Raw genomic sequence first — 16,123 nt, 5'->3', positions numbered from 1 at the left:
GAACAGCCCTATTGGGTTTATTTAATGGTTAAATGATTCCCTTTTCTCTGTAATAATAAAACAGTACCTGTACTTGATCCCAACTAAGATATAATTACCCCTTATTGGGGGCAGAACAGCCCTATTGGGTTTATTTAATGGTTAAATGATTCCCTTTTCTCTGTAATAATAAAACAGTACCTGTACTTGATCCCAACTAAGATATAATTACCCCTTATTGGGGGCAGAACAAACCTATTGGCTGTATTCAATATTTAAATGATATTTAGGTTAAGTTATGGAGATCCAAATAATGGAAAGATCCCTTATCCGGATACCCCCAGTTCCCGAGCATTCCGGGTAACAGCTCCCATACCTGTATATGCTGCCATACAGCATTGAATAGAAGAGCAATCTGGGGAAATAATCCCCTTTCCATATTCTTCCTCAGCTTCAGGCAAACACCCCCCATGTCTTTTCTCAATCTCACCTCCCGATGCTTTAATATTTACAAATCCTGAATTAAACACAATGATATCATTATATCAAATGCTTACACCACAGTGCAGGCAAACTTGTTTACTGTGACTCTCAACACGCTCCATATTGTAAAGTTATTCAAACATTTGCTAAAGAAAAATGCAATAAAATGCAATTTAATTAAATGTAAAAGTCCAAGCAGAAAAAAAAGCCTCTGAAACACAGCCCCACTAAATGTTTTTCTTATAATGAAAGCTTATGGATTTTTATATATATATATATATTTTGTGTTTATTTTTATAAAGACTATGGTGAACAGTAATGTATTCTCTGATCTTCATCTTACTCCAAACAGAGAGCACCTGGGCAGTAAAACAGGCCTGTGTTTTATGTTGAGCACAGCTCATGCATGCTATATACAATAAACCTGCCCAGAGTATAATTTCAAAAGCTAAATGTCGACTAGAGGAAAAAAAACATAAACCCATGTCTGAATATGTACATAAAAGATGTAAACCTTTTCATACTACACTCTGTTCTATGCTGGAACCTTTATCGTTTATTACAAACCAGATTTTAAAGCTGGACTGCTGCTTACAATGGGGGGGGGGGGGGGATCAGATAGGATCTGTGCCACTGTGACAGAATGCTCTGTTATACAGATAGCTAGAATCTCAGCCATAAAGCAGGGCAGGACTGCTGCTTACAATGGGGGGATCAGATAGGATCTGTGCCACTGTGACAAAATGCTCTGTTATACAGATAGCTAGAATCTCAGCCATAAAGCAGGGCAGGACTGCTGCTTACAATGGGGGGGGGGGGGGGGGGGGTCAGATAGGATCTGTGCCACTGTGACAGAATGCTCTGTTATACAGATAGCTAGAATCTCAGCCATAAAGCAGGGCAGGACTGCTGCTTACAATGGGGGGATCAGATAGGATCTGTGCCACTGTGACAGAATGCTCTGTTATACAGATAGCTAGAATCTCAGCCATAAAGCAGGGCAGGACTGCTGCTTACAATGGGGGGGATCAGATAGGATCTGTGCCACTGTGACAGAATGCTCTGTTATACAGATAGCTAGAATCTCAGCCATAAAGCAGGGCAGGACTGCTGCTTACAATGGGGGGGATCAGATAGGATCTGTGCCACTGTGACAGAATGCTCTGTTATACAGATAGCTAGAATCTCAGCCATAAAGCAGGGCAGGACTGCTGCTTACAATGGGGGGGATCAGATAGGATCTGTGCCACTGTGACAGAATGCTCTGTTATACACATAGCTAGAATCTCAGCCATAAAGCAGGGCAGGACTGCTGCTTACAATGGGGGGGATCAGATAGGATCTGTGTCACTGTGACAGAATGCTCTGTTATACAGATAGCTAGAATCTCAGCCATAAAGCAGGGCAGGACTGCTGCTTACAATGGGGGGGATCAGATAGGATCTGTGCCACTGTGACAGAATGCTCTGTTATACACATAGCTAGAATCTCAGCCATAAAGCAGGGCAGGACTGCTGCTTACAATGGTTACCGGATAGGATCTGGGACAGGATTTTAAAGTAAAAAGTTACTGATGGTGCCATAAAGGAGGATATGGATTAGGACAGACCTGGGAAAATGGCTGTAAATGGGGGCGCAGAATTGATTGTATTGGGGTTCTAAGTAGCTAGGGAGCCTGACAAAGGGAAGACTCTAGATATGGACAACTTTGCACAACCCACAGCTTTGATTAGTGTTTTACTGACCAAAATAAAAACAATTTCCCTTTCCTAACTGCTTTTAACCTTCCCGCCATTTAGTATTATGAGTAAGGCTGGCTTTGCCACATGTCATATAAACTTGCCCAATGTCATATTAACTTGCCCAATGTCATATTAACTTGCCCAGACTAGAAACATTACACCCGGGACCTGTATAATAAAAAACAATTGGGCAGCGGAGGAGAATCCCGATTTATCTGACACCTGAAGGCAGCACGCCTTATCCAGCCTAGAAATTACACTAACAACTATAAACCATAAGGAATAGGCACTCTGATTGCAGCGCGCATGCGCAGTAGGGCAGCCGGAACTCTCCCAAGATGGCGGCGCATTGCTCTCTCTCCCGATGTGTGGTGGCTCCTGCCGGAAAGCATTCAGCTTCCGTTATCTTCCTGCATGGATCAGGTTAACTTTTACTCTCCCCACCTTTAGGGGCTTTAGATGTGCGTTAGACAGGGGAGCGGCATCTACAGCATGAACCTCAACAGCTGTTGTACTGGGGAATACTGAAACAGTACTACAGCAGCTTATGTGGTACAATCTTAATCAATTAGCAAAGCCAACTGATATTCCTATGTAATTTAGTGCTGGAAGCCACTCCCAAAAAAGCACCCACAGAAAAGCACCCACCTCCCATGGAACTAAGGTCTTTAAACTTTTGTAGTGTTTTGTACAGCAATGGTTCCAACAATGTTTAGAACTGCAAATTGCTTATTATTGGCAGTGCACTTTTACTAATGGTTTTTGCTTTTTTTTTTCACAATTTGTGTTTTTTGGCACAAAAATAGATTTTTCTGGCGGAAATAATGAGATTTTTTCGGCATTTATTATGCGTCATATATGTGTAACCCCTATTTGGCTGTAAACAGTCCAACCCAGGCTTGTGTAGGTGTTAGAGCATGGGGTACATGCGACTCTCTTAGACAGGATGGGCCTTCGCTAGATGGAAGAGACCTGCGGAGCTGGGGGTGTAGTGTAACTACAACTCACTGTAGCTGTGGGCAGTGCAGATTAGCAAAAAATGGACGCCAGAAGGTTCTTGCAGTTTAACAATGGAAGAGATTTATTGTCAGAGACAAATAAAGAAGCAGGGTTAAATCAAATACTCACATACAGATGTAATAGGATAGTAGCACTCTGAGGACAGCAAAGAGAGGGTACACACCGGTTTATCCCACCTCCTTTAGAGTCTGGGCAGGGTAAATGTTCCTGGTCAGCTTGGCGCCCCTTTGGAAGCAGTCAGGATAGATACCTCAGTCCTCAGGTTGAATACCTGTAGCTTTAAGAGTCCTACAGCCGACTGTGGATCAGGGTTTAGGTTCCGTCCTGTCTCCTATGTCTTAACTGTGACCCTATGCTGAGGCAGCAGTGCCTGTATGGAAGGTACTTCCAGCTTCTTTCCTTGGTGGAGCCGAAACTGCTCTTGCTTCCTTCCCTCTCTATCTCACTTTCCTAGAAAGTGCTCTACAACAGTAACTATCTAACTGGTCCCTGTCCCCAACTTCACTAGAGTAGGTGATAACTCTGGGGTAAATTCTGGCTTTACTGGGGCTCTGTTGATCCCAGGCTCAGTGGACCTTCCACCTGAGACACAGAGGCAGCCAAACAGGAAGACCCACCCCTTTGCCTAACACTATATTGGAGTGTAGAGGGTGGAGTCAACCTGTAAACCAATAAGGCATAAGTGCAAAGGATAAACTAGATACATGGGACTTTGCCAAGTAACAGCATAAACTAAGGAAGTTGTAGGGTTTAAGGCCATAGGGGCAGTTTAACCCTATGGGTCCCTACAGACCCAAGGCCTTAAAACTTTTGTAGATGAAGCCCTCATTGGGGTCCAGCATTAGCTCAGGGCCCCCTTAGTTTACAGATATTAAAAAAAAATATTGGTGAATCGGACATAAAGCCATGGTTCTAAGAATATCTAGAACTGCAGATTGTTTGCTAATTATTATCAGTGTACTTTTACTAAAGATTGTTTTTTTCACGATTTGTATTTCTGGGCAAAAAATAGATTTTTCTGGAAATAACAGGATTTTTTTTGGCATTTGTAATGCGTCATAATTGCGACTAATCCAAAAGCAAAAATATGTCCTAATAGTGCTGGGCGGTATGACCAAAAATTTATATCACAGTATTTTTTAAAATTATATCGGTATCACGGTATTTGACGGTATTTTTTTTTCCCCATGCATGATTAGGTGACCACCCCAAACACCCGCCACCCGCACCCCCCCCGCCACCCCAAACACCCCCCATCCGCACGCAGCCCCCCCACCCCCCCATCCGCACGCACCCCCCACCCCAAACACCCCACCCCAAACACCCCCCCATCCGCACGCACCCCCCCCACCCCAAACACCCCCCCATCCGCACACACCCCACCCCAAACACCCCCCATCCGCACACACACCCCCCCACCCCACCCCACCCCAAACACCCCCCCATCCCCTTCACATAAATATAACCCCCCACCCCACCCCCCCCAAACACAACCCCATCCCCTTCACAAAAGTATAAGCCACCCACCCCCACCCCAAACCCCCCCCCCATCCCCTTCACATAAATAACATCCCCCCATCCCCTTCACATAAAATATAATTGCTTGCCAGGCACCCCCCCGACAGCTCACATTGGTATCCGACTCTGAATGCGTCCTAGCGATGGCGCTTTTGTAGAGTGTGCGCGCTGACGTCACGCGCGCACCCGGAAGTATTCACGCACACCGGTATGGGGGTATGTAGAAAATTCATATCGGTTTAAAAAAAAAAACCGGTGATCGGTTTTTACCGGTATACCGCCCAGCACTATGTCCTAAAGCCGTCGACCTGTCCTTTTTCATTTGGACAAATTCTATTCAATTTAGTTGGTTTTAGAGGTTTTCAGTGGGGTTTTGACTCTTTCGTTTGAGCTATAAAACGGAAAAAAAAGGAAGTTTTTGAGTTTTTTTTTATTTGTGTAAAGTTAGTTTAATCAAGGTTTTTTAAAAAGAAAAAAAAAACACTAAACCACCAAAATGAAAAATGGGCCTCCCAGTGACTCTGGGCTTTCATGTGTATCCAGAAGAGCAAATTGCTACTCACCCCAAGTCTTGTCTTATCTGGTTTTCAGGCTGGGCCGTAAGTGATTCTCCATGAAATTATGTTGGCTTTATGTTGGGCATTGGCCCAGAAAGTTACGAATTATGGGAAGGCCATCTCCCATTGACTCCATTATAAGCAAATAATTCTAGTTTTTAAAAATGATTCCTTTTTCTCTTTAATAATAAAACAGTACCTGTCCTTGATCCCAACTAAGATATAATTACCCCTTATTGGGGGCAGAACAGCCCTATTGGGTTTATTTCATGGTTAAATGATTCCCTTTTCTCTGTAATAATAAAACAGTACCTGTACTTGATCCCAACTAAGATATAATTACCCCTTATTGGGGGCAGAACAGTCCTATTGGGTTTATTTCATGGTTAAATGATTCCCTTTTCTCTGTAATAATAAAACAGTACCTGTACTTGATTCCAACTAAGATATAATTACCCCTTATTGGGGGCAGAACAGTCCTATTGGGTTTATTTAATGGTTAAATGATTCCCTTTTCTCTGTAATAATAAAACAGTACCTGTACTTGATCCCAACTAAGATATAATTACCCCTTATTGGGGGCAGAACAGCCCTATTGGGTTTATTTAATGGTTAAATGATTCCCTTTTCTCTGTAATAATAAAACAGTACCTGTACTTGATCCCAACTAAGATATAATTACCCCTTATTGGGGGCAGAACAGCCCTATTGGGTTTATTTAATGGTTAAATGATTCCCTTTTCTCTGTAATAATAAAACAGTACCTGGTTAGCTGAAAGCATTTCTAATGTGTAGCGCTGGCTCCTTCTGAAAGATCAGACTCAGGCACACTTTACTGCTGCTGCAAGTTGGAGTGATATCCCCCCCCCCCCACCCCCAGCAGCCGATCAGCAGAACAATGGGAAGGGGGCATGATAGCAGCTCCCAGTAGGTATCAGAATAGCACTCAATAGTAAGAAATCCAAGTCTGGCTTGGGACTCCTCCAGTTACATGGGAGTAGGAGAAACAATAGGTTAGCTGAAAGCAGTTCTAATGTGTAGTGCTGGCTCCTTCTGAAAGCTCAGACTCAGGCACACTTTACTGCTGCTGCAAGTTGGAGTTATATCCCCCCCCCTCCCCCCCAGCAGCCGATCAGCAGAACAATGCGAAGGGAGCAAGATAGCAGCTCCCAGTAGGTATCAGAATAGCACTCAATAGTAAGAAATCCAAGTCCGGCTTGGGACTCCTCCAGTTACATGGGAGTAGGAGAAACAATAGGTTAGCTGAAAGCAGTTCTAATGTGTAGCGCTGGCTGAAAGCTCAGACTCAGGCACAAGGCACTGAGATGGCGCCTACACACCAATATTACAGCTACAAATACATTTGTTGGTTCAAGAATAAAAGGTTAAACGGCAGAGGGAATTATTTGCTGTGTAACAGTGTCATTTAGAAATATAAAGTACCCCATAAATATCATGACAGAATCCTTTTAAACCTGGGGGGGGGGGGTGAGTAGACAAGCACAGGTCAATTTCCCATATCTATATTGGGCTTGGAAGAATACTACGTGCACAACAGACCTAGAGCAAAGTGGGGAGTAGTTTTTCCTAAATTGGATGAGCTGGGTATTTCATTTTATGTAATCCTGAGTTGGCATACAGGATTCTACAGGGGCCAAGGGTGTGCCCTGACACCTTCTGCCATGGTAGGCAATCCATGTAGTGAAATGGAAACTGGCACAATCCCACTGGCTTTTGGAGCTGAGCACCCTCCTTAAGATTGTGTTCCAGTGTGGCTTGGCTGCATACTGGCTCCATACTGGCTCAGCTTTTCTGACTTTGACCCTTCAACACCAAAACACAAATAAACTTAGATAAAGTCATATTAGGGTCTTCTCTTGGGGGGTTCACAGCTGCCAATTCTACTCAATAAATGTAGCAATAGACATGGTGTTTAGGTGGCTTTGTACTCAATGGTCAAAAGTAAAGATATCATTGATATTTCTCTAAAGAGAAATCCAATCTAGCTGATATATTGGTTATTGCTGCAGATGCCTGTAATGTTTGCTGTGATATATATTCATGTCCCTCCCCATTAAAAATGTGAATAGTACAGTGGTAAATGAGTGTATGGAAGCCTTATTCACTAAGTGTGAGGCAGGGTGCAAAAGCCAAAGAACAGCCCCAGACTTCCTTGTCTTTTGCATTTTGCACCCTCTCCCCACTCTTGGCACCCATAGGTGTAGGTTTCCGGTCACCAATATAAAGCAGAAAGACCTTTACTTTATTTATGTGCAAGGGGTCCTGAGACCCTTGGGACCCACAGGTTCAGGCTTAAAATGGGCATCTACTTCAGGCCTGGGTTGGGTGCAAGCATTGCCCCCACTGTGCATAGAACCTGTCACTGTTGTCAAATGGATTTGGGAAGGGGATGAGTGCTGGTCAAAAAGTTTTTGACCCACACATTACCACTGTGCTGCTCTTATGAATACTTTGCTGCTTGTGTTTGGCAGCTCTGTATTCTTGAGGTTTAGGTTGGGAAGATAAGTGGAGCTTACCTTGCAAGCTATGGAGCGCCAGTAGTCACAAGATTCTGTGGGGCCCTAGACTTACCGTTTTCCTATGGCACAGGCTGAAGTACAATCCTGACTGAATTTTCTAATGTTTTTTTTTCATTATTCATGATTTGGGGGGGGGGGGGTTAAGCTAAAACTTGAATTTTTTTGTGATTAGTTATGTGGAGAAACTGCGACAAAACCAGAAGAAAAAAATATGCCATCTAAAAGCTGTCAAGATCATGAAAAGTCAATGGCAAGTGTCCTATTTACAAATGGAAGATCTTTCTTTGCTTCATGGTTTTCAGAGGTTTTTGGGGGGGGGGGTTGACATCTGCATTTGTGCAACAATAAAAGAAAGTTGCAGGAAAAGGAAAGGCGTTTTGGTATTTTCTGCCAATAGATTTGCCACATTAGTTCCACTATATTTATTCTGCAGAAACCATTACCATACCTGAGTAAAGAGCTTGAGAAGCTTTCTCCGTTTCCTTAAGATAGCAGCAGCCATTTTAAGTGGCTTCCTGCCTGCAGTCTCTAGCCGTTATAGCTCTGATCATACATTCCTAAGGGAGTTGGGAGGGAGTTCTTAGCAATCTCGTGGGAGGGGAGAGAGGAGAGAACTGCGCAGACTCTGGCCACGGGAATTAAGGCTGTTTCTGAGAGAAGAAGTCAGACACTGGAACATCATGTTTACAAAAGAAGAGACAAAAAATCCTGTGTTTCTTTTGATAGAGGACTCAAGGATAAAGCTTACTTAGTTTTTACCTTTCCTTCTCCTTTAAAGATTAGAAAGTTCCAACTCAGGGTTTTCTGACCTTTTTTTGTAAGGGGGGGCCCTTATTACAAATGGGGCTCAGTTTGAAACTCAGGCAAACGCACACCAAATAACATTTTTTTTTACCCCTGAGTTTAGAAACTTGTGCTGCTCAGCGAATGCTTTTAATTTAGTGCTGTTGAGATGAAGTGACTAAACCGGACTATGAGTAATTGCAGTTTTATGTACTGCTGTCCTATCCTGCCTTGGATGTGCGAGGGACAAGTCTCGGAGATTTGCAGGCCATCCATCCTCCCTTTGCTAAAAGTGGTAATTCTTGAGTCAGAAGCTTTAAACATTACTCAGCCGGAGTAATTGCCCTTAAGCTCTATTTTGGGATCTTGACAAATGAACATCTCTATAAAAATGATGAACTTTTTCGAGCTTGTAGCCCGAAAAGTCAGAAGTTTGTTTGTTCCCCCGGGCTGCTAATAGCCCAATGATATTTATTTATACCGTTCTTACACTGGACAAGAGAGGCCAATAAAAAAAGGGCTTTTGTGTTAATGGCACCTGATAATTATTTAGGGATGAGTCTTTTTATTCCATTAGCGAACCAAGCTGGACGTTTCTACTTGTCTGTGATTAAATATTTAACAAACAGTGCTTTATATATTAAAGGGGATATAAAATTCTAATTAAAGAAAATTACATTCTGAGGGGCAAAAAATACAAAATGGAGCAAGATAGCAGCTCCCAGTAGGTATCAGAATAGCACTCAATAGTAAGAAATCCAAGTCCGGCTTGGGACTCATCCAGTTACATGGGAGTAGGAGAAACAATAGGTTAGCTGAAAGCAGTTCTAATGTGTAGCGCTGGCTGAAAGCTCAGACTCAGGCACACTTTACTGCTGCGCTGCAAGTTGGAGTGATATCCCCCCTCACCCCCAGCAGCCAATCAGAAGAACAATGGGAAGGAAGCAAGATAGCAGCTCCCAGTAGGTATCAGAATAGCACTCAATAGTAAGAAATCCAAGTCCGGCTTGGGACTCCTCCAGTTACATGGGAGTAGGAGAAACAATAGGTTAGCTGAAAGCAGTTCTAATGTGTAGCGCTGGCTGAAAGCTCAGACTCAGGCACAATGCACTGAGATGGCGCCTACACACCAATATTACAGCTACAAATACATTTGTTGGTTCAAGAATAACATATTAAATTGTAGAGTGAAGACTGTAATTTAGAAATAAAAAGTACACCATATAAATCATGACCCCCATTGCCCTTAATGGGTTAACTATTTTGTTGGACCACAGACAATTGCATCTCCACTGCCAATGAAGTTAATTTCATCTGCACATGTCAGAGTCTTGTTGTCTTTTAAAAGATTTGCTTCTTTGTACCTTGAACAGATGACAGTCGTAATGCACAGTGATTCCAACGCTAACGAGCGAGGCGCCTCTAATGAGATCATTGGCTCGAGATTACAAGGAGCTGTTTGTGAGTCACTACCTAATGGTCAACACTCAAGGCTTTTGAGCTTCTCATTGGCCATGAAACATTTAGATCTGGGCATTGTGCTGTCTCTGTTGTGGGCTTGTCACTCCCTGACCCATGATTAATGTAGAATTAGTCACGGGATGGATACACGGCGTCTTCTCTGCACTAAACTCACCGACGCTAATGCCTTCCCGAAGCAAGTGGATTCAAATCTCATAAAAATCAATGTTAATCTCTGCAGAAATGAAAATAAAATAACCGTTGAAATACACGTCTTTGCATTGAAGAATATGTGAAAATTTCCAACGATTTATAAACCTTAAGGTATCTTGGAAGGGGTTACCGGTATGGGCGATGGCCTTTTTCCATCGTAACCCTTGTTTTCTCTTTCCTTGGGGTGAGCACGAAGTGTAATAATGCTACGGAAAAAGCAAAATGTGATGACTAAGGTTTGCACTGAAGATATTTTTTACTATGTGCACATTGAAATAGATATTCTGCATATGTTTTGCAGAATTAATCACATTGTAGCTCTCCCTATGGGATCTTACAGCATCTGTAACAATGTACAAAGCATGGGTCGTAACTTGCATCGGTACTCCTGTATTCTGGCTAAATTCCAGCCAGTGCGCCTTGGCAGATGCCACTTAGGGGTACAGGTATCGGACCCCTTATCCGGAAACCCGTTATCCAGAAAGCTCCGAATTACGGAAAGCCTGTCTCCCATAGACTCCATTTTAATCACATAATTCAGAATTTTAAAACTGATTTTCTTTTTCTCTGTAGTAATAAAACAGTACCTGTACTTGATCCCAACTAAGATACAAAAAATACTTATTGGATGCAAAACAATCCTATTGGGGTTAATTAATGTTTTATTGATTTTTTAGCAGACTTAAGGTATGGAGATCCAAATTACGGAAAGACCCCTTATCCGGAATACCCTTGGTCCCGAGCATTCTGGATAATGGGTCCTATACCTGTAGTAGGAGTTTTTTTTTTATAGTATGGGGCCAATATAAACAGATTACAGAAAAGTATCCAGAATTCTCAGGACCTGGGATATTCTGAATAACAGCTCTTTATGTAATTTGGATCTCCATACCTTAAGCCTACTGAAATATCATTTTAACACTGATAAAACCCAATAGGATTGTTCTGCCCCCAATAAGGGCATGGGCGTCCGCAGAAAATTTTCCAAGGGGGGGCAAGTAAGCTAGCATCATCCTGCAACAGACATATATATATAAATATATATATATATATTTTTTTTTTTTTTTTTTTTTTTGCAGGATGATACTAGGGGAGGCTAAATATGGCCCATACACAGACTGACCTACAGCTAATGTGACACTTAGTGGATTCGCTGCTGGCGTAAAAAGATAACCTCCCAACTACCTCTTGCCGTTCCCACTGACTCCCAGGGATACTGTACAAAAGTGCGGGGGGGGCTTTTTTTTTTTACCCTAAAATGTTTAGTATGTAAAAGTATTCATACGCGCACTTCTGTGAGGGGATCTGCAAACATTTGTGTTTGTGATCAGTTAGCTTAAAGGGCTAGTTCGCATTCGAATTCACTTTTATTTTTAATGGTTTTTCAGTTATTTAGCTTTTTGTTCAGCAGCTCTCAATTTGGTATTTCAGCAGCTATCTGGTTGCTAGGGTCTTATTTACCCTAGCAACCAGGTAGTGGTTTAAACAAGAGATGGGAATATGAATAGTTAAGTGGCCTACTTGGAAAAATAAGTAATACAAAATTATAATAATAATAAAATTGTAGCCTCACAGAGCAATATTTTTTGGTCCCCATTTGAAATCTGTATAGAGGCAGAAGAGAAAGGCAAATTATTCAAAAAAATTAATTAGGAAGACCAATTGCAAAGTTGCTAGGAATAGGCAATTTTATAACATACTAAAAGTTAACTTAAAAGTGAACCACCCCTTTAGATGTGTTTTTGTTAGTTTTTTTAGCAAGAAAGGCAGTGGGTACTGACTCCGCATTATATACAGTGAGACGCAGTCCGTATTTACAAACCCAGCACATTATATACATTGAGGAGCAGTGGGTACTGATGGCAGATATTCAGGCCCTGGCACTATAACACTGGCACTGATACACAGCATTGGCCCCACTGTAACTTACTATAAATGAACAAAACAATGACAAAAATAAAAAAAAATAGTAAGTGCAAAAAACAACAACAAATATACAAACACACAATGAGCTTTTTCAGAGGGAAAGAGTTAACTTACCCTCCATCTGTTAGGGTAGGGGATAGATTATAAATTATTATAGGTGTCAGGTCAGGCAAAAAACAATTTAATGTCAGCTAGTGATTCTTTAGAACTGTATAGTACAGGTATTGGACCTATTATCCAGAATGCTCGGGACCAAGGGTATTCCGGATAAGGGGTCTTTCCGTAATTTAGATCTCCATACCTTAAGTCTACTAAAAAATCAATAAAACATTAATTAAACCCAATAGGATTGTTTTGCATCCAATAAGGATTATTTACATCTTAGTTGGGATCAATTACAAGGTACTATTTTATTTCTACAGAGAAAAAGGAAATCCGTTTTAAAATTCAAAATTATTTGATTAAAATGGAGTCTATGGGAGAAGGGCTTTCCGTAATTCGGAGCTTTCTGGATAACGGGTTTCCGGATAAGGGATCCTGTACCTGTGTATAGTACCTGTGTATAGTGCCTGTGTATAGTACCTGTGTATAGTGCCTGGGTATAGTACCTGTGTATAGTGCCTGTGTATAGTACCTGTGTATAGTGCCTGGGTATAGTACCTGTGTATAGTACCTGTGTATAGTGCCTGGGTATAGTACCTGGGTATAGTACCTGTGTATAGTGCCTGGGTATAGTACCTGTGTATAGTGCCTGGGTATAGTGCCTGGGTATAGTACCTGTGTATAGTACCTGTGTATAGTGCCTGTGTATAGTGCCTGGGTATAGTACCTGGGTATAGTACCTGGGTATAGTACCTGTGTATAGTGCCTGGTTATAGTACCTGTGTATAGTACCTGTGTATAGTGCCTGTGTATAGTGCCTGGGTATAGTACCTGGGTATAGTACCTGTGTATAGTGCCTGGGTATAGTACCTGTGTATAGTACCTGTGTATAGTGCCTGTGTATAGTGCCTGGGTATAGTACCTGGGTATAGTACCTGGGTATAGTACCTGTGTATAGTACCTGTGTATAGTGCCTGGGTATAGTACCTGGGTATAGTACCTGGGTATAGTACCTGTGTATAGTGCCTGGTTATAGTACCTGTGTATAGTACCTGTGTATAGTGCCTGGGTATAGTGCCTGGGTATAGTGCCTGTGTATAGTGCCTGGGTATAGTACCTGTGTATAGTACCTGTGTATAGTGCCTGGGTATAGTACCTGTGTATAGTACCTGGGTATAGTGCCTGGGTATAGTGCCTGTGTATAGTACCTGGTGTGGTATGGTGACAAAAAGGTCCCCGGTTTCCTGGGGAAAAGTGATTGACAACAGGTATGTTGGGCCACGGATTCTCAGACATTTTTACTGAGGTGAGACCAGCAGTGTTTTGGGGCATAGAAACACTTTGTTTCTCTGCAGTTTTTTAAATTGTTGATCCGGGGCTGGTCTTACGGGGAATCCGCAAGAGCAGGGTGGGTGGATTCCCAAATCCATAGGCCAGGTTTTCAGGAGGCCCTAGGCCTATTTGTAGTACACCTGAAGCTGTGCAGGGGAGCTGATGAGCCTGTGTGTGTGAGAGAGAGACACGCTGCTGGATTTGCTCAGCTTCAGGAGAAAGAGAAGCATTTATTTTTGTGTTAGCCAGGAGGCTTGATATTTCTGTTCCAATTCTTGTTTTATACCCCCTGCGAGGGGAAACTTCTGCAACCGCTGAAAAATAAACGCGGGCAGGAAGCCCTTACACCGGTCTTGGTGTGTGCAGTTGCCTCATTTGCAGCCTACCAGCGAGTGAACCCCCACAATTGGTGTTTCGGATGCGGGCATCGACTGCCACACGCGGGAGTCGCCTGACCACAGTAAGTCTCCTGTGGGAATTGTGTGGACTGTATATCGTATAAGTGATATTTAAAGGGACACTGCACATAAAAGTTATAATATGGAGGATGTCCTCAAGGCCTTGCTGCAATCCACGGTTGCCTTACAAAGGGCCCACCAGGAGAGCACGGCTACCTTACAAAGGGCCCACCAGGAGAGCACGGCTACCTTACAAAGGGCCCACCAGGAGAGCCTGGTGCTACAGCAGCAGTCTAACGCCAACCAGCAGGAGGCAAATCGTTTGTTGGAAGCCCAGATTACAGCACTGGCACAGGCTGCAGAGAAAGATCGGCAGTTGCAAAGTGAGCTGGTAAAACAGCTGACAGCCAAGGTCTCTGGGGATGCTGCTGTGGCCCCTGGAGTACATCGCTCCATCCCAGGCAGCAACCTCCTGCAGAGAATGACTGGGCAGGATGATGTGGAGGCTTTCCTCTGTACCTTTGAGAGGACGGCAGAGCAGCAAGCCTGGTCAAGGGAGCAGTGGGCGATGATTGTTGCACCACTACTAGTGGGGGATGCCCAGAAAGCTTTTTATGATCTGTCCTCCGAGGACGCTAAGGACTATGACAAGTTGAAGTCTGAAATCCTGCGGAGACTGGGGGTAACCACCTCTGTGAGGGCCCAGCGGGTCCACAGTTGGGACTTTAAGGTTAAGGGGTCACCGCCTTCCCAGATGTATGATCTCATTAACCTAGTGAAACGTTGGCTGCAGCCAGACTTGCTTTCCGGACCTCAGGTAGTGGAAAGGGTCACAATGGACCGATACCTGAGAGCCCTTCCCACAGAATTACGGCGGTGGGTGAGCCAATCTGACCCAAATACAGCAGACCAGTTGGTGGAACTGGTGGAGCGATACCTCGCTGCTGAGGACTTCACTACCCGGGTGGTGTCCACCCCGAAGAGGCTGTCTGCAGTTGTCCTACCCAAGAAGTTGGCTACAGTGGAGAAGCCCAGCGCAGAGGACCCCGGGAACCCAGGTTCAGAGTCAACAAGAGGAAGATCTCGCGGAGACAGCCCACGCCAGACCCGCAGAGCTCCCCAGTGCTGGAGGTGCCGAGAGTGGGGACATATTGCCCCCAACTGCCCAGCTGATCCAGAACCCATGGAGTGTGGAACAGAGAGGAAGTTGTCTCTGTTCGCTCGACCAGGTCTTGTTGCAGATCCTGAGGTACCTACTTGTGTCGTCCAGATTGGTAAGCGCACTGTGAATGCACTGTTAGACACAGGTAGCTTAGTCACACTGGTAAACACACAGCTCCTGAAAGACTGTCCTTTAACCCAGCGTCAAGTGGGAGTGGTGTGTGTACATGGGGACTGTAAGAAATACCCCACGGCCCTAGTGACTTTTGTGACCCCCGCAGGGACTGTGTGCCATGAAGTGGCAGTGTCTCCCATACTCCTGCACAGTGTAATTTTGGGCAGAGACTTCCCCTTATTTCGAGAACTGTGCCAGGAACAGGTTCCGGAGACTGAGCATGGGGAGGGGAGACTTCACCCAATTGAACTGGATCCTTCTACAGGGACTGTTAAGGACAGTACAATGTCTGGGGGAGAGAAAGTGGGACCACTCGTCTCAGATGTTATTGTAAATGGTACTGATGAGGGGTCAGAAGAAAATGAGTTGTTTCCCTTAGCTGTATTAGTTGGCGAATCTGAAGCAACTGCGGAGACTGTTGAGGAACCTAGCATGCCTGAGCTAGAGGTCTCCCGCGATAACTTTGGAACCGCCCAGCTAAGGGACCCAACACTTACTAAAGCTTGGGAAAATGTCACCATTAATAATGAGAACACAGAAAATCCTGGTGTAGATTGTGTATTTCCTCACCTTGTTGTACAAAATGACTTGCTTTACTATGTGGATAAGATTCGAGGGGAGATTATGGAACAGCTAGTGGTTCCCCAGCCATATAGGAGAACGGTTCTCAATCTGGCCCATTCTCATCCACTAGGTGGCCACCTAGCATATGAGAAAACCAAAGACCGAGTGT

At 43.7% G+C, this 16,123-nt stretch overlaps 1 protein-coding gene across 1 annotated transcript in view; it reads left to right on the top strand.

Annotated features, from left to right (window-relative positions):
* Positions 1–2,528: 2,528 nt before the first annotated feature.
* lyplal1 (lysophospholipase-like 1) overlaps positions 2,529–16,123 on the top strand; it is a 37,783-nt gene continuing 24,188 nt past the window's right edge. The window contains 1 exon segment of the mRNA NM_001011253.1: positions 2,529–2,627. Within this exon segment, the coding sequence (NP_001011253.1) occupies positions 2,543–2,627 (85 nt within the window). The 5' untranslated portion in view covers positions 2,529–2,542.

This window comes from Xenopus tropicalis, chromosome 5 (assembly GCF_000004195.4).
Source record: "Xenopus tropicalis strain Nigerian chromosome 5, UCB_Xtro_10.0, whole genome shotgun sequence".
Classification (NCBI taxonomy): Eukaryota; Metazoa; Chordata; class Amphibia; order Anura; family Pipidae; genus Xenopus; species Xenopus tropicalis.
Note: the sequence above shows the minus strand (reverse complement) of the source record. Positions and strands in the feature narration are given on the sequence as shown.